This window comes from Bombus vancouverensis, chromosome 15, assembly GCF_051014615.1.
Source record: "Bombus vancouverensis nearcticus chromosome 15, iyBomVanc1_principal, whole genome shotgun sequence".
NCBI lineage: Eukaryota > Metazoa > Arthropoda > Insecta > Hymenoptera > Apidae > Bombus > Bombus vancouverensis.
The window spans coordinates 8,809,962-8,829,014 of record NC_134925.1 but is presented as its reverse complement, the minus strand read 5'-3'; the positions used below and the strand labels follow the sequence as shown (position 1 = coordinate 8,829,014).

General features: G+C 40.6%; 1 protein-coding gene across 1 annotated transcript in view; it reads right to left on the bottom strand.

Moving 5' to 3' along the window:
- The window catches only part of LOC117166445 (disintegrin and metalloproteinase domain-containing protein 10), a 56,824-nt gene that overhangs the window by 7,839 nt on the left and 29,932 nt on the right, over positions 1-19,053 (bottom strand). Inside the window, exons 5-10 of the mRNA XM_033350412.2 lie at positions 4,719-4,962; positions 2,352-2,489; positions 1,930-2,117; positions 1,108-1,248; positions 858-982; positions 194-322 (exon numbers count right to left, since the gene is read on the bottom strand). Coding sequence (XP_033206303.1) covers positions 194-322; positions 858-982; positions 1,108-1,248; positions 1,930-2,117; positions 2,352-2,489; positions 4,719-4,962 — 965 coding nt within the window. The remainder of the gene's footprint in view (positions 1-193; positions 323-857; positions 983-1,107; positions 1,249-1,929; positions 2,118-2,351; positions 2,490-4,718; positions 4,963-19,053) is intronic.

Sequence of the window (19,053 nt, the reverse complement as noted above, 5' to 3'; positions counted from 1 at the left end):
CGTATCGACATCGACAGTCCTAGAAAAACGAGCAGAACCGTCAAACTCGTCTCTCCTCTTTCTCTTTCTATGCGCCTTGCTTGGCACGAAAAACGTATTAACATTAGGAAGCGGTCGTAATGTCTCATCTAGAAGCAAGAACGAGACCGTGTACGCGTACGTATATGGAGTAAGTAAATTCAAAACAGCCTACCGGTGAGCCAAAGTTGTGACCGATCTCGTGGGCCAAAGTGACGTGAGAAACGGCGGGTGGTACGTGCTTGCCGTAATTCAGCAAAGTCACTATTCCGGTGTTCAGCGACTTCATACTGCCACGATAGTGCTGCAAAGTTTATAGTACATTTTGTAGATTTCAAGGTGTTCGATGTTCGTTTCGAAAGGAAGCGGCAGTGAGCTTCGGATTTCCGAGTTTCGAGGCTTCCTCGATGAAAGAAACGAAAAAGGACGGAGAGTCGACCGATAGTCGATTTCTATTTCATCCTTCGTCTTTGGAAATTGTATGATTTCTATTCTTTATTGTCATTTTTGCTTCGGATATTTTCGAAGAAAGTTTAAAATTCATAGGAATTTTGGTCATTTTTGCGAAATAGTTTACCGTATCGGTAACGATCTATGAACTCGACAACGTCCTCGCAATAGCCTCTGGGCCTAAAGTACAAATGAAACGATAATAAAAATTCTAATAACCTGGTAACATGGTGTCTCCTCCTTACTGCCTATTTTATAAATTTTCGAACGTATACAACTAGTATAATATTTTTTGGAATAATTTGTAGTTACGCTATACTACGATATATCATTACAATTATATATATATATTGCAATATTTTTTTAATTTACCGTAACAACAAGCTTACCCCGTTCTTTTCGCAGACTCCACCAGCGTTTTTCAAATCACCGGTCCAAGCTAGTCCAAGCGTTCCCATCTCGAAATCCCGATACGTGAACATGTAAGCTAAGCAGAACGCGTCGTAATCCTCTTCTGCAATGAACAAGACGAACCGGGGGATTTGCAATCGTTCGGGTGATCGATCGGATGTTTCTTTCGCCGCAAACAACAATCGGCTGGCGTTATACGAAGTATCGTTAGAAGGAAGATTTATTTACCGGAGAAGAGCTCCAGATACTTTTCCACGCCGTAGTTGCCTGGGAATCGATAATTGGGATCTCTCAACGCGTCCTCGCTGTGAACTTTCACACGTTTTATCATGAAGCTGATGTTGTCAGGTCTGCCGTCCTGGTTGAAATCTAGCAACAGCAACGTGTTCTCCTTAGATGTCTGGAGTCGGGACGAGGTACATACGTATATCGTTCGCGGACAGTGCATACACAACGTTGGCGAATATTTTATGATCGTAGTTTCTTGTGAAACTGGCTCGCAACGAACTTACGCTCGGTACTTAATTGCCAAATGGAACTACTATTGTTAACGAAATTTTACAAGTCACGCGCCTTAATAAATTCCATTGCGTAACGCTAACAAGTTTGATATTGAAACAGAGAACTACGGGTTAGGGTTACAAGAGTTACAGTTGATGATAGTTCTATACAACGTAAAATCGTAAGTTACGCTTGTCACCCGTTAATCGACCGATATTACCGGTTAGTAAACAACTATCGTGCAAGAGAGACCAGTTTGGAAAATGCGCCTATGTACCGATTACGTATAACTAATTACGTACAATTGGCGAGATTTTTATCACGACCACGAACATTCGAGTTCTCCAAAAGCTGCAAGGTTTCCACCGATAATTCTTCAAGATCTTAATCATTTTCTAATATTCAGTTTGTCAGGCTCTCCATATTCTTTCGCAAGCGCGCTAATTCCTATAAACGTTCTAAGAATATCGGCTCCGGACTCTGATACTAAGAAAATCGCCGAACTTCCATCGTGCTATAAAGAACGCGAGAAACGAGTAAGAAATTTACCAGTGTGCTTATAAATGGAGTTGACCCTTTGCACGTGTCTCGTCATCACCTCGATGCAAGCCTCCTCCGTGCCGTATCTCGCGAAAAACTGATGATCCGCTTGCAGGTACAGCATGCAGGTAGTTTTTCGCGGATCCACGGTGGCACGTTTGTGCAAATGCCTAGCGATACGATCACCGTCGCTGCTTCTAAAAAGGAGAAAAACGGCGAGTCGCGAATTTCTTACGGCACCCGGATAAGCGCGGCTTATCCTTTTTTCGTAGCGGTTCGCCCGAGACCGACTACCGTTTCGTGATTTTTATGATTTTACTCAGAACGAAACGTTACACGATACGAAACGAAACGGACCGTGTTACGAGAAGGGACGAGCCCTGCTCGAACAATTTTCCCCGACCGTTTTCTCTCTCGCATCCGACACTCACGTTTCCATACGTGCTGCGCTCTTATCTCTGTCCAAGGTCAAAACTCGTGCACCGTTTTCCTTCGAGTAGAGAGCTTGCCTCTCGCCGAGCAGAGGTTCGTAAAGCGTCCGAGAGTCGTTCCCATAATCATGTTCGCCCCTGAAAAAGTAAAGATACGGTGGTATAACGATATGTGCATGGCGTGCGGACGTGATCATTGCTTTCGTTGCACGCGGAAGCTGCTGGTACAAGGAGCAAGGAAATTATGGTAATTATTCGGAACAGCGTACGGCTCACTGATTTCGGTGAAGTATGTTGTCAAGCTCGATACTCCGAGTAAACTTCTTTCCACGTAGAGAAACCCGTACGAAATCGTATACTTGAGTTTCCAGGGTTCTATAACTTCTTAATTTATGAAACACAAGTTGTGTAATCAATATCATATTTATTAAATGCCTTCGTAATGAATATAAAATAACCGGAATGATACAAGATGTGAGGGAATTATGGTAATTATTCAAGATAGCGCGCACCTCACTGATTTCGATGAAATAACGTTGTCACTATTGCGAGTAACTTTCTCCTATGTAAAAAGAAAACCTGTACGAAATCGTACACTCGATGTTCCAGATCTCTGTAAATCTTCGGAATTTACGAAGCAACTTGTGCAATCAAAAGTGCACTTATTAAATGCCTTCGTGACGAATAACAGATAATTGAAATGGAATTCAAGAGTTGAAATATAGTATTCAAATTAACGATAGAGCAAAATGCCATGGTGCAATGCATGGTGGCTCTCGTTTTTGGTCTATGGATTTCTTTTTTTATCTATCGTAACTTTATCGTATGGTATCGTTGAAAATCATTTACAATCAGTACAGTTGTCATATGTCCGTCAATCGCGTCTTTACTCAAGTGGCTTTTATTATTATCGTTTCTTCCAGAAGTTTCAACAGTTTCATTTTCATTGTACGTTAATTCCTAATTGCTTCTAAGTTTACGAACAGTGGCGTTTGGTAGAAAATGTTCTCCTATACTTTCGACTCGCCTTTTTCACGTAGAATCGTCGTCTTGCCGATTTTGCCATGTTTGCCGGCCCCTGTAATTCCCTTACACGTCTGTACACAAGATAGTTGGCAAGGACCGCGATTTAGCTCGCGCTTAATTACCAACGATTCGTCCGGGAATGTTTGAAGATCCGCGGTTTAAAGCTCGTTACATGTACGTGGTGCGGCCCTGCACGTATGCCGGCGAATAATGCGTCGGAGAAATTGGTAACGAAATTAACGCGAGGAAGGTGCAGCCCGTGTTCCGAGTTGATAAACCTCAGACGGCGCAGACGTTCGAGCAACGGAGCTGTCTCTCGTTAGATCCATTTTCATCCTCGGTTAACGTAACGCGATTTGCCCGGGCTGTTTTAGAGGCGTTATCCTGTTACATTAACGAGCGAACGCCTATGCAGCGACGAGGCCTGGCAATCTGCTCGTCCTTCCATCGCTACGCGTTACTACGATTCCTTTAAAGTCTAAGATTACGGTTACAGGTTTCAATTCTTCGAAGCAATTGGTAAATTTGTTTCTCGTTATGCTAGAAACGCTTACAGATGCTGAATATAATAAATGTAAATTAAAAAAAAGAAGAAGAAAGAAACAAGGAAATGTGTCTTCTCTTCGTTCTTGAGTTTTTTTTCAGTAAGGGAGAATAGTTTATTTGTTAAGTATCCGAATTACGATTGGTATACGTATCTTGTCGTTCCATTTCTACGTGAAACATTTACGTAAAATATCAAAAGTTTTTCGCACTCGTATAGAAGACTCCGTTACATTTGCTTGCTTCTGTTACACTTTATTATGTTGCTTAAGCTTTTGCACGAACTGCGAATGTTTTACGTTGCAAAGTCAAGTTTATACAAAGCGTACGTTCTCCTTGTTCTCTGTGTAAGCTGTGAAGATGCATGCTTGTAAGGCGTAATTCTTTTACACGGAGTCGCGTTTTAAAACGCGATTAAGACTGAAACGGTAAAGAGAAAGTCTTGTAACTCTATAGGGGTGGTAATAAACTACCACTACTACGCTCAAAGTTTTCTCTGCTTATTAAGTGTGAGATTGGAGTATAAAAATTCAAGGATCGTAACAGGGTTAATTGATCTACAACGTCTACGAAAAGTATCCTCGCGCTATTACATATTAATTATTTAGTTCCAGGTACATTGAATTTCGTATCATTTAATAGTACTCATTTAATCGTGATTTAATAGTGATCATTTAATAGTGAAAATGAAATGTCGATAGAAGTTGATGGAAAGAACGTTTCTAATATCATCTAAGACGAATCGTACGTTTCCTAACACACAGTGGAAATTATCAGAATGCGTTGGAAGACACTCACCTTTCCGTGAAATCGTGAGTAGCAGATTGATGCAACTGATGACTGGCGCAAGGTAACGATCTACGTGGCGTTAATACATCCGAGGCGCGATAAGCTATGCTGTGATACGTCGGAGATGTGTCTTCTTCCTTGTTCAAGTATCTATTTGTTGGCTCGATGTAGTATTCCTCGAATCCAGTAACGACCGTGCCATCGAAAAGGCCATCCTCTGTCACGATGCCTTGCACCATGGCATTATCGTCCTCTGCAAATTATCGTTTTCAAATGAGAAACTGCGTTGTAACGCGAATACGTATACAGTCGAGTATACCAAAAACGAATATCGGTACAGACAGGATTTTCCTACAAAGTATCTATAATACGTATATTTCCTATGAAACGTAAAATCAATCGATAAATTGTCAAAAAGTGGACACGATCTCTTTGTCTCCTATGGAGCTCGTATTATGGGATACCCTGTATATTCGTAAAAAAATCTCTCTGTATATTTCTAGAGAGGATTTTTAAAAGTAGAAGTTGAAAAGTATCGATGGCTGAAATGGCTCGACGATCGTCAGCTGAAATATTCGTATTCGTCGACTTGATTATCCGTGAAACTGATCGAGATACATCGTCTAGCGATGTTCTAGCGACCATTTAGGTATATGATACATGTAGATATATGGTTGCAACAAATATCTTGTAATTTTTACATATACGTAGTTTTATATAACTTTTCATCTACAAATTTCTGCCAAATGTGATCGATATAGTCGCGACAGTCGTGTCTCATCAGCGGCAATGAAATTTCAAAATGTTTCGTATAATGCATAGAATATGAAGATAAAATTTGTCCGTGACGAGTGTGGGAATGGTCTCGCGAGCCAGTGTACGTTCATAAAGATACGAATTTGCATAAATATCCGCATATAGCGCATCCCATTAATATTATGATTTACAAGTGGCAATTCTCTTGCAGTTTCGAAACGGCCTGTACCGAGTGAACGATCCGCCTCTGGAGGTGGCGATCGAGAGAATTTATCGAGAGATAGATCGACGTTTTTACCGTTCCACTGCAACGAACTGGCTGCGGTAGCTCGCGTTATTGACGTAATATCGTTTCTTTCCCGGCAAAATATCGCGACGTTTTGGCGAAAATAAGCAGCACACTGGGGAATTTGTTGCCCGTGAGAGCAAAAATATTTTTTACCGCGTCGTTTCCCGGCTCCCCACGCACGCGCAGACGAAACACTTCTGAGCTACCCTCGCAAATCGGTTCGTACGAGAATAGAAAAAAGAAAAATTTATTACGACTCCATAGCCAGGAAAATTCGCAACGAATTAATTGAATACCGGTACTCCCGTGGCAGGATGAGAGATCGTTTTATTCCCTTAATTCGATTCGAGATTGCAATAATATTTACGATGTAATAACTCTTGGCAGAACCGTGAAAGAAGCGATTGCTTGGGAACGAGTCAAAATTGTGAAAAGCTTTTCCTTTGTACAAAGCTTTCGTTTTGTGAAAATCGACTTTGAAGCTGTGAGCGGTATGCGCGCACTCGTCACGGCTTGCTTTATCAATGAAGCGTACACTCGACGATTTTCAGAGTAATCTTCTCGAGAACACGCTATATTTTTCTCCGAATATTTCTGTGTATTTCTTTTATTACTTTCGTTCAAAGTGGCTGACTGATATCGTTTTTTCTTTTTTTTGCCAAACCCTTTCTACGATTTTCTACTAACCACTTGAACAAGGCTGCACGATGGATTTGTTCTGATTTACGTAGATACATCGTATTTTTCATTATTATTAATATCGTTCGCAAGTTTTAATATTTATCGTCATCGTTACTATTATTGCTCTTAAATCACTATCGATATGTCATCGCATAAATTTCATGCTATTATCGTTCTATCAAATTATTATTAGTCCATTCACGTTTTCGTAAAAGAGCACATAAAATGTTATTACGGTAAAAGTCCATTTATATAATCAACTAATGACTTCTCTATCCGATTTCTCCGATTAAATTTGGATATACGAATCTTTATACTCTTTATACAAATTTTGTAGTGTTTTTCCTTTGTAATATCTTCATAACACTCGTAGATTAGCGAAAATGCGAACATTCGCAAGTCTGTTACTCAACTTAATAAATTGAAAAGTTTATTTTTACGGTTTCAATAATCACACAAAGATAAAAAGTCTCTTTAGTCGACTAAGAGACTTTGTTTTATCGCTATAAAATACAATATTCGGCTCTCGTGACAATAATAATCCAACCACCTTTGACCGAGGGTTGATAGTTTTGCCTGTGACAGTTGGGGATTGGCCTAATGCACGCACATTGACCATCCCGAGATTATTACGAGCTCACGTGCTTCGTTAATAAATGCATCGTAAAAAATATATATACGTAAGGAAGAAATTATAACGCGTTTTAAAATATATCAAATAATTTTTTACCATATTGCGACAGAGGATATCACGATGAAAACGACTCTCGACAAATTTTCCAACCTTTTAGATAATAACGCATTCTAATACTAGTCAGCAGCTGGATTCACAACACGATGGAATCGGTAACATAAAAATGATTTATTTATATCTGGACTTGTTACCAAGAAAAAAACCTTCTTTTTTTTACGAGAAATTTTGTCATGTGGTTCACAACTTGACGATTTAATTGGATATACGTAGTTCTTCCGCGATATAATTGCACATACGCTTATAAGAATTAAATAAAATAAATATTTTGTTTGAGAAAAACGAAATAAATGGGACAGAAATAGAAAACGATAGAGTATTCTTTAATCTAGAGAGAGATATCTAAAGAAAATAATTGTCTCTACTATCAGCTCTTCAAATGATGAATTCTAAAATATCTACATTTGTATCTTATTTTTACTTTTCTTTTTAACCTTAGAACGATATATACAGGGTGGTCGGTAACAGGTGGTACAAGCGATTCTACGCGAAAAAAGAAGTCGAAAATATAGAATAAAAATTTTTCGTTCGAGGCTTTGTTTTCGAGAAAATCGACTTTGAATTTTCGTTCGGTACGCCTGCACTTTACCGCGTCTCGTTATAACGGATCTCACTGTAGATCGTTGTCTCGATGGAAAAATGAAAAAAAAAAGAAATTTTTATTCTATATTTTCGACTTCTTTTTTCGCGTAGAATCACCCCCTTTCCGCTTGTACCACCAGTTACCAACCACCCTGTATATACAGAGAATGAATTTACGAGAAAGAAACAAGTAGGCATTTCCTGAAAGGATTTCGTCAAGTTTGTTGAACTGTTAAGTTAATATGGAAAGACAACGTACTCGAACAACTATACGTATGTGTACGTTCGCACGCGTAATCGCACGTAATCAGCTCGCACGGAAATCGAGCGAATCGCCTTCTATTTAGATTCAGGCAACTCGGGATAACTTCGTTTCGTGTCTCGAGTCTCGAGGTTCGTCGACGGCCCTGCTGCTTCCGGGTGGAACGATAGATTTCCGCGGCAAACTCTCGAATCGAAAATTGTCTCGCTGCGAGCGGAGACGGCGAGACAAAGCGAGCGAGAGCCACCGACGAGGAAGGAAGAAAGTAGGGTAGAGCTATCTATTTCCGTCATAGCCGTCGTCTTCGTCGAGAATTACACCGTTTCGACGATTTCATAATTTCCGGACGCGCGCGCTTCCAACCCTCCCCTGGTTTCTGTAAGAAGGAAAAACTGGGTCGACGAACTTTTACCGCCGCCGACAGAAACGCTGCCGATCTCGTTGGCCGGGATTTTCAATCGCCTGGTAATCTTTAATCGCGTAAAGCAAGGATGAAAAATGAAAGTCCAAGGAGAAAGAGGGGCGAGATTTTGAGAAAAAAAAAAAAGAAAGAAAAAAAAACAGAAGTCGAAATGGAAGCGGCAAGCAGCTCGCGGTGCACCGTACACTTGACATAATTCACCGTAATTGGTTGCCGCTCGTTTCTTCTTCTTCTTCTCTTTTTTACCGCCGACCTTCTCTCCGCGTTTTCTCGCTGCGAAGCAATTACGCGGCCGTTCTTCATAATTAATCGAATGATACACGGCCGCGGTACCGTTTAATTTAGCATTTTTCACCGGACGGGCAACCCCTGTGAAACTACGAAAAGAGAAGGAAAGCGAGAGAGTTCTATCGCCGGAAGTTGAGTCGGTTAATTGTCGATTACACAAAAGCCCCGAATTTCATAGCCCTTCCTTTTTCCACCCTCTCTCCTCGTTCAAATTCCTCTGCGGGATCGAGGGGACGATGGAAAGAACGAACGAATCATTCAAAGGTTTTTCCTTGCAATTAAGTGTTTTAAATCCCTGGACGGGAATCCGGGATAGGTAAATTCACCCCTCATGCTAATCGATACCCCTCGAACAAAGGAAACGATTGAACAAAGGGTTCTCCGGCTCAAACGATCTAGCTCCTGATGCGGAACTACGACCGGATGAAATTACCATTTAAGCGAGAATCGAAAATTCCCCCTTGAATGTCGGCAATTGAGCGAGAAAAGAGGTAAAAGGGGAGGAAAGGGGATGCTCATTAGCTCCCGATACATCCGGAAAAATTCCCCTCCGAGCCTCGAGTGCAGTCACGCGCTCTCTAACGCAGTTCCACTTTATTTTTGTTTTCCGACTAATAGAGCTTCGCCTGCTATTTAATATTTAATTCTAATTAACCAATCATTGTACAGTTTGCTTTCACTATAGAATTTGGTCGACAATGTTATCGCGATATCAATCTCTCCTGCGCGTCCGGTCTTTTGCAGGATGCCGATTTGTTTGCATATCCAATAAATGGACAATACGTGGCTTAATAATGTTAATCAAACCTAAATCAAACTAATCCATTCTGTTAATCGAACTCCTCGCAATCTACACGACCGATAAAACGCGTAATCGTTTTTGATGATCATTCGAAAAGGTCGGCCTAACTTCTTGAAAGTTATTAAAGCATATTAAAGGTATGTATAAACTTTATATAATCTTATTATTGCACACCTGGTTTGAACGATCCTCGCACAGCGTCGTACCTCGGCCAATCTCTTATCTTTTATCTCTTACACAAGGCAATCGATCAGCTGATTGCTTCTCTGTATATTCTCCAGATGCTCAATTTTCATATTGCTGCGCCTTTCCTTAGAAGTCATAATTTTTTCAGATTGGAAACACAGCGAACTTTCGTAAGGTGAAAATGACTTCTTCAATCGGATTTGTCAATTTGCAAACCATTTTCGCGATGTACTCGGCTTCTTTAATAACTCCCTTTCATCGTTCGGACGATCGTCCGTAAAAGATCTTTTACCTCTGCGTCATTTAACTTGTAACATAAGCTTGATATATGCTCAACTTTACTTTACGTTATACATTTATACGACGCTTAACGTTGAGTTTCAGTTAAATCGTATTATAAGCTTAACCTTACTCCCTATTTTACCGTAATTGTTGACGCTTTTCTCTCTAATTGCCAATTGTCATTTCCTACTCTGTAACAACCATATCGATCCGCTGATGTTATAATAAACATTTTATCATTGTTATTATATGCATAAGCGTAAAAATAACGATCGCCGCGGCTTAAAGCCAGCATTTTCCGATTTCATTCGAAACTACCGTACGTTACGAGAGAAGTCAGAAATTCGGCGTGTCTCGAAACGAAGCTCAGCGTAAAAAGCGACACGGCGATGGAACCTGCGTGCCTGGCCCGTTTTTCCCTGCTTTATATCGAACTTTGGCCAACGCGCGCGCGATTCCATCGGCGAAATCCATTTAAAACGGACGTGCCGCGCACGAAATGGCTTATGAAACGATACAGTTAAGTCTTGCAAGTTTTCCAGTCCCCTGTAGTTGGACTGATGGTCGGTTTACGCACAGTCGATACCAGTGTTCCCACGGAAAATAACAGACCGTGGCCGTGGACACGCGATCTAAAAGCGTGGCGGCGAGGCAAAAGATAACGAGAGATAGAGACAGAGGGAAGGGCGCGTAAAAGGGAGGCCGATATCGAGCTTAACAAAGAATACGGTTCGCCGTTTAATTTGCTTTGTATCGCGGTACCTGGTCGATATGCGTGTGGACACTGCGGACTGGTAACGATGTCGCTGATGGGATGTCCTGTTCTTTGTTACGTACAGCGAGTCACGAAAGTATTTGAACACTTGCTATCCGTAGGAAACTTTCGAAATTGTAGAAATGTCGCAATGTGACACGCGACTGTCGTGCTTATCCTGTTAAATTTTAGATTTTCAACTTTCACGACGATTAGATGGCACATCTGCGATTCTTCGAATTTCAGTCGCGTTCGTGGTAGCAGTAGTTTCACGTTGTTCCGACGTTTCGTGAACATCCGAGGTCGCTTCTTCGCAAGCTCGCCGAAAATTTCCGCCCTGACGACGACGAGCACACGTTAAAAAGATTGAAACGCTACACGAAAGAGAAGATTCTTTAAAATTGTAATGTACTTACGAAATCGAAGATATTTATTGGGAAAAGAAAAGATTTAGAAAATTAGTACGACGATATCGGACGTTTCATATGCTCTGTAATCTAGTAAAAAAGGGAATATGTATATCTACTATTAAAAAGCTTCGTTAGTAAGTAATTCGAATTTATAATGCGCTTATGACTCTGTAATCACGTAAGAGCTGCTTATTAACGATATTTACCATCAGTTTTTCATTTATCATTAATATGTAAATTGTAATAAGATTACGACAAATCTATCGGTAGAGATATAAAAGTATTTAATAGAACATAAATAATCAACACGAAACAACATAAATAATCTTCTCTGAATACATTAATAAATGATATTAATTATCAATGAGATAAAGTAAATGCCAATAAATACTTTTATAATGCCCGATAGAGATGTACGTTTGCAAACAAAAATCCTGTAATTCCTATGTAAATTTCTCGAATCGTCTGAAAGTTGGCTACTGAAACCGCAATGCCGGTGTCTCATTACGGTTCTAATAAAACCTCGAAACGTATTTACCAAAGTTTTTACAATAAGCGTCCAAACACCGTCCCGTTTCGCAGTGAGCTAAAAGCTTGTCGGGAAAAGTCTCGAATAAAAAAGCACGAGTTACCAAGTGTCAGCGAGTATGAAAGTCAAATAAATTCACCTTCGACGAACTTAGACGACGCGTGAGAAGTCTTAAAATCCCGGGCGTAAGTCTTCGCAATTCAATTACATCGGCTTACGTTACGCAAAAACTTCTTCAAGACTCGCGGCTTACAATGGCGAGCTAAACGAAGGAATCAACAGAGGTACCGTGTAAGCTTTTCATCCTTGATCTTACGTCGATGGGTTACGATCGGAGGACACGTTCGTGCATTTACTCGTGGGAAGAAGGACACACGAGCGCGTTCGAATCGACGGTGGATCGTATCTAGGACCTTCTTTTTACCGCAGCTTCGAGAATGACGGAAGAAGGGTGGCGAATGGTCTCCGGAGACAAGAAGCAAATCAAAGAGTCCCACGTCGTCCAATTCCCAATTCCTTCGTTCGATTTTTGTTCCAAACGAGCGGACGAAGGCTGGCTAATTCGATCCAATTTCGCGCGGCTGCTTAACCGTCAACGTGGATTCCCCTCGGACGAGTTTCAACGTAATCGACGCGCGATTCGATGACGTGGCCGATGCAAGATGTACCTTCGGTGCTCCTGTGCTCGACGAAATGGGAAAACGGTGGTTGGTTAGACTGGACGATTCGAGGGAAGGAAGTAAACGACGAAACAAACGAGTTCTTACGGGCGTAGTTATGCGCACAGTGGGTGTAGAAAGCATTCGTACGCTCGTTTGAAGCGGAATAATAAAAACGAATAAAGAAGTTGTAGAAAATTGTCTTCGCGTTCTTTTCGCGGTCTTCACGACCGATTACGTTTTTTTCTTTTTTTCTTTTTGAAATTCTTTCTACGCGTCATTCGGTAGACTGATCCTTCTGATTTCTCGAGCAAGTCGTTTGGTTCAATTTTAAAAAAAGTTATTCTGTTCTAAAAGAACGTACGATAGTATCTTCTACACTCGCTGTATCATGGTTCGTGCAAAGTATCTGATAGATATTATCCGCGTACAGGGCGGACAGAAAAATTAATATACTACGCTCTAACAGATGTTATCGTAATTTATGTTAACGCGTGTTAATACGTACTGGGAGAAGGAGAATGGGGAAAGTAGAGAAAGGAAGATGAGAATAATAAGACCAAAGAGAGCACTGTGCGTAATACAGATCAGAGGGTGGCACGAGTAAGGTGCGAAGGGATGAGTGTTTATAAGGAATATTGCAAACCAAGTTCATTCTATGGTTCTCTGGAGTTACAATAAGTATCTATCTACATCTATTTAACACTTTGACTGCCACGCCGAAATCACACGTTTCGCTCAGGACGCCACGGGAGTATTTTTATTATTCGAAGCATATAATGGCAAAATAATAATAAATTGACGATGTAGGACAACATTCTTCCCCAATCGACCACTTATCTTATTGGTGGTCACGGGCACCTTGGTAACAGTCGATAGCGACGTATTATAACGAGGCTTCGTTTATTTCAACAAACCATTCGCATTCATTATTTCGTTATAAGCAAAACGTGCATAACATGTGCACACTTCTAACTTCAATTATACGATTATAAAGCAGCATTTACGATTATTCTCTAAGCTGTGTTTATAATAATATTCGTAGATTGCCCCTCAAACATATGGATGCAAACACAGTGCATCGTTAGATGCGAGATTTGTTCTCATTTTTTTTTCATCGATGTTCTAATAAAAATGTTTAATTCTTCAATGGGGCACTTTTTATTTCAAAGTATCTTCTATTTCTCGGTTATATTCAAAATACTCTAACTATCGATTTTCATTCAATTTTTACAATTGTAAGAAGTTCAAGCGCTCCGGTTACCAATGCCCACCGTGGCAATCAAAGTGAATATATCTTGTCCATGGACTTTTTCGATGTTGAATCGATATACACATTTTTCTTTTGTCGAAACTCGTATATCATTCTCTTGGTTCTTCTCTGTATATAATTCTGACGTGGAATTGATCGACGCATCTATCGAATCGATACCGAAGATGATACAACGCAGAACCGATCATGGACGCGTCTATCGATTTTAAAAATCGGTCACAAAATTCTATAAGGAAGGAGAAATACAGTGGCGTAAGAAATGCGTCGCCTATCTGTGGTGTTATCAGAAATCTGCTTTTCATTTGTGCGACGCAACGTATTGAATTTGAAAATTGCTGTTCCATGAAAGACGAAATATATGACTTATCAGAGGCGCGTTTTCCATCTGTGATCTTCGACTGTCCGATTTTCCTTGCGTATACGCGCTTCCATTGAAATTGAAACGATAGCTTCTTTTCCAAGGAGCAGGCTGTTTCTATTCGCGCGAATTCTCGTCCATTGTAACCTAAGAAGCACAGGGGCGAAAGAGAACGAGAAATCAACGTTGAAAGCGTAGAATATTAGATTAAAATCGCGCCACTCCCTAACGTTCTCTCCTTCGAATTCTCTAAAAAGAATTCAGTCTCTCGTGGGACGCGTTAAGAGTTCTGTCTCGCGTGAAATTATTTTCAAGCGTAGCCAGAGAGTGAGCGCAGGGCAAATGATCCGGAAAAATGCCTAGCTAAATATTAAGTTTGCATCGAGTTAAAAAGGGATCGGTAAGAGTAACAAGAAGAGGCGGACGACGATGGAGTCTCTATCCTCGCGTTTAAAAGAAACCAGCGAAATTTGCTCGCAAATCTAATACGTAATACAAACAATAAGGTATCCGCTTGTCTCTGGCGCGAGAAGCGAATTCGAGAGCGCTTGGCTGGCGTTGTTTCACCGCTGAAAGTGCAAGATAAACGATAATATTGTGCAACGGCGCATAATCAGCGAGAGAACAGGGACGAAAAGAATAGAGAGAGAGAGAGAGTGTGTCTTGCAGGATGCAGCGGGTGAACAACGAGGGAACAAACCGAGGGAACTGTTTCAAGGATGACTAGTCGAATCGGACATCCTTAGAAAAGTTTTATCATAGTCTAGGTCGGCGTTGGTGGTCGACGATACGAACGTGATACGTTGTTGTTTCGTGTACACAGAAACGAATGTCCTTTCTCTTTTTCTCACTCTGTGCACGGTGTCTGTGAAATCATGGGTATTTGTAGTCTCTGGTCATCGGATTGAGATCGTAGTTTCACTTTCTCACTACGATGTGTCATATGCACGTACAATGTCAGATCGGTGCAAAAATTGTCTTCGCCCGTTATACACAGTGACTCGAGAAAGTATTCGAGAAAAGCGACTCGAGAAAATTGTTCTCAATATATCGTGTGTATCGTACCAAGCTTTCTGAAATTTCGTTCACGCACAGTAACGACTATCGTGATTGTACTAGCAAAGTTTGAAAATTTATATAGAAGTTACAAGAAATTTATCGGAAACATACACTCAGTGAAAAATGAATACACAGCATGAACACTAGTCTTGAACTTGCAATTAGCGTTAAAGACGCGTTCCACTAAATATCGTGGCTTACCGATATAACGATCCATTGATTATTAAAGTACTTCAGTGATCCTTAGCTTGTACAACAAATATCTTGCGAGTGTCACATATATTTCCAGATCTGTTTCCAATTTTAGCCGTGTCTCGTTATAGTAGCAATGAAATTTCAACATTTTCCGTACGATTATACGATACGTAAAAGTTTTGCGAGAGCATAAATTTTGAGTTGTATAAAAAGTCGTTTTTTATTTTACATTTTCCACCTATCTTTTCACCAAGAGTCGGCCCTTGCTCGCTTACGCGACTGCACAGACACCCTGTATATCTTCCTTTTCCTCTCTTCCCTCCGTCCAGTGTCTGCAATTCCACACCATATCGCCTGGCTACGTTTGCTCGCGTTAAAATCAGCTGCAAACTCTTCCCGTCTCATAATTGACCTATTTCTCGCGGACCAGGCCTCGGTGCAATATTCCACTTCGTGGCGGCCAAGTAACTCCGACGTCGACGCGAATGTAATTCGCTCCGATTCGAAGATAGAGAAGGTGACGGAAAGAATCAGCGAGGATCCTTTTTCTTCCTCGCTGGTCGGTGTTCTGTGTCGCGGATCAACTAAATCCCAATGAGGATCCATTTAGTTTAGATTAATTCGAATAGAGTGCAGGAACGTTGGTACGAAAAATGGAAGGATTTTGCCTTCGATCGGAGAAGTAACGCGAGGGTTCTGTATATTTGCTGGGAAATAAATAATTAGAGCCACACATTCTTCGTCGTCCGATTAATTTACATACATTTAATTAAATGGCAGAAGTTTACGCGCATATGAGAAACTTGAATGTTTTGTGATTAACAGTGATTAAGTTTAACAAACACATTTTTTCGTTAAATATATATCGTCGCTTGGACGAACTGACTAAAAATGTCATGGCAAATTACTCGATGATTTGCAAAACACCACAGGTTCACGATTTTACAAACAAGAGAGCTACTTCTTGCGAGAAAAGTGACTATCTAATAATTTAACAAAAAACCACGTTCACAAGAAAAATCAACAATATCGATAACGAATTGAAAAAGATAAGCAATCTTATCTTTTGCAGTTATGGAATTCGCGGCTTCGATTATCTGACATGACGAATGTTTTATTACGAAAAATTGAAATGTTGTTATCGAGATTATTATTCAGCGGCAATTGAAAATTCTAGCGTAACTCTCCCATTTTTCCGGAAAAGGGCAAAAACGAGAAAGGATCGTTTTCGTTATAAACCCTTGAATCGTTCGCCATTTTTACACGAATTCTCTGTTTCGTATTTATCGTATTTGTAACTATTAATTAATTTTTTCCCAAATAACTTAATTTATCATATTTTCATTTTTATTACCGTATTGTATTTTATAACGAGTCCCGTTGTTTTAAATTCAACTTTCAAAGAACCGTATTATTTGAGAGATAATTCGACATTTTATTTATAAGCAGATAATTTATGTAATTGCCTTGATTGGCGTATAACGAGAAGCAAATTTCATAGACATTTCGATAACCCTGATTGACAGTGAATTCCAATACCGGCACGAGTTTATATTTAATTCGTAATTGCTCGCCAAACGGAAATCGAGGAGTTTGAAAAGACACGGATTTATCCTAAATAAGGGTTTGGTGTTCGTTCGAAAAGCTTGCCTCGGAACAGCTGTAAGGAATTCAAGCGTCGAAGGAATAATCGATCCTCCCCTTTGATTAAATTCGACAGAAATTCGTTATTACAGTTCCGGTTGGAGCGCGAGCCCCGAAGAACAGCAGGCCTTTAATTAAATCGTCCTAGACGTCGGTGTTCGCTGCCAGCAGGTCGTCCGTAAACTCCGCGGAAAAAGAATAATCATCCTCCTTTCTTCTTCAATTAAGAGCTCTTGGAGGAAATATTCTACTTCTAGGGGCTAAATACGAATTATTGGAATCCGGTGTAATTTCATTTCATTCAGCCTCGAAGAAGACGCGACTCGGTCAAACCTTCGCAGCCTGGTCGAGGAGCAGAGCAAAGAAAAAGTAAAAGAAGAGAAGCAGAAAAGAGATCAAAAAAATGGGAAGATGAAGATAACAAGAAAAAGAGGCTAAATAGTATAATAGGCGTGGAATGGAGAAAGTAGAAATTCTGATTATGGCAATGGAGAAGCGAAAGGAGTGAGCAACGCGCGATGAAAAGGAAACCGAAGAACGAAAGAGGATGAGGGTGGGAGGGGTGCGTAACCGGAGAAGCTTTCACGGGGGCAACCGGCTGCTTTCACGGAGAAAAGCTCTGGCGCTCGTTAGTGGGAAAATCCAATTTAGTCGGGGAACGGTTAGCGGGAGCGATCCGCACGCGAAATCGCGAAAACTCGAACAATACGCGTCGCGCGATGTCCTGCACCCCCGCGTGTGACAAACACCTGACGTTGCCTGTTGCCAGACACACAGCGAGAATATGCTCAACGAACTTGTTTTATTGATTAACAATCGAATTACGCCCAATCGTCCGGTGCGTTGATTTGATTCATCGTTCTATACCGTTTTCACGCGCCTCTCGTCTATCTTTTGAAATCGTCCGTCTCCCGTTTCGCTCTTTTCATCTATGTCCCATCCTTTCCTGTGTTTCACGCTCGCGATTCTTTTTAATTAGTCATAACCCACGGGATGGGCTTTAATTAATTTGATCGTGCCGCGTATCGCCGATACGGGCCACGCTCCTATCCTTTGTTCCGTGTAATTAACGAGCCTGGAAAAAAGTAATCGTCGCGCGAGTTCCGCTTCCGTGCGTCTTAGCAACCAGACGGATAATTTTATTTCTCAGGCAATCTGAGAAGGACACGTTCTCGTGTTCGACATCGTAAGAATTTTCGTAAGATCGGATGTGAAGTTGGCGCGCACAGCGGATTATTCAATTTGAACGTGAATCGCGTAACGCCAATTATTTATCACCGTCGTGATAATTAATGCATAGCCGTTAATGAAAGCTCGTGGCCGGCGTGCAAGGCACAGACCGCTGACAACGTTTCCAACCTCGACCGCTCGCAACAAATCGAAAATTCGTAATCGAGAGTCAGTCCCTGCAATGTTGCTCTCGTTTGTTGATTAACTATTCGATTGCGTTGAGCGTTACGTTGCTTTAAATTACAATATACCGTGGTCGCTTCTGATACTCTGTTTTATGGATCGTTGATCATTTTGTTAGAATTGCGTCCGTGTATTATGTGCTCGCGGAGTTAAACAAATTTGTTCTCGCTGCACGAAGATTTTTCACTTTTAACTCGGTCTTCTCACTTTTAGATATTATCACAGTATCTACATGTACGGAGCGTTTTGCTACTGAGCTCAAAGAATAGAAATAAGGGAAATGTCGCTCATACAGACGTTGGTTCGTTAATGGGTTATTCAATAAAAAAATTATTGTAATAAAAATACAAAAAGCTGATTCTTCGTACGATAAAAAATAGAGCCAGATTGGTGATGTGAGTTGAAAACTACAGGAATGCTACTGTTTTCTAAATTTACTTTACAATTTATTATTATTCGTGTCACTTGTTTGCGACAAGCGAACTTATGGAGATAAAACATTCGTCCTTCGAGAATTGAAATAATTCCTGTCACTGATGTGACAGAATTAAGAAATTAAGAAAAATGGGCCTGTTCAAGTTGGTTTCCAAGAGATTCGTATCTTAGATGTATACATGTAAATTAATAAGGATTTTCTACAAAGTCATTTCTCAATTAATGATCGCTTCCTTTCTCTGAAGAAACTAGTCAGAGATCGAACGAACGAGATAATGAACAAAAAATCAATGAGAATGGAAACGACCAGTCGTA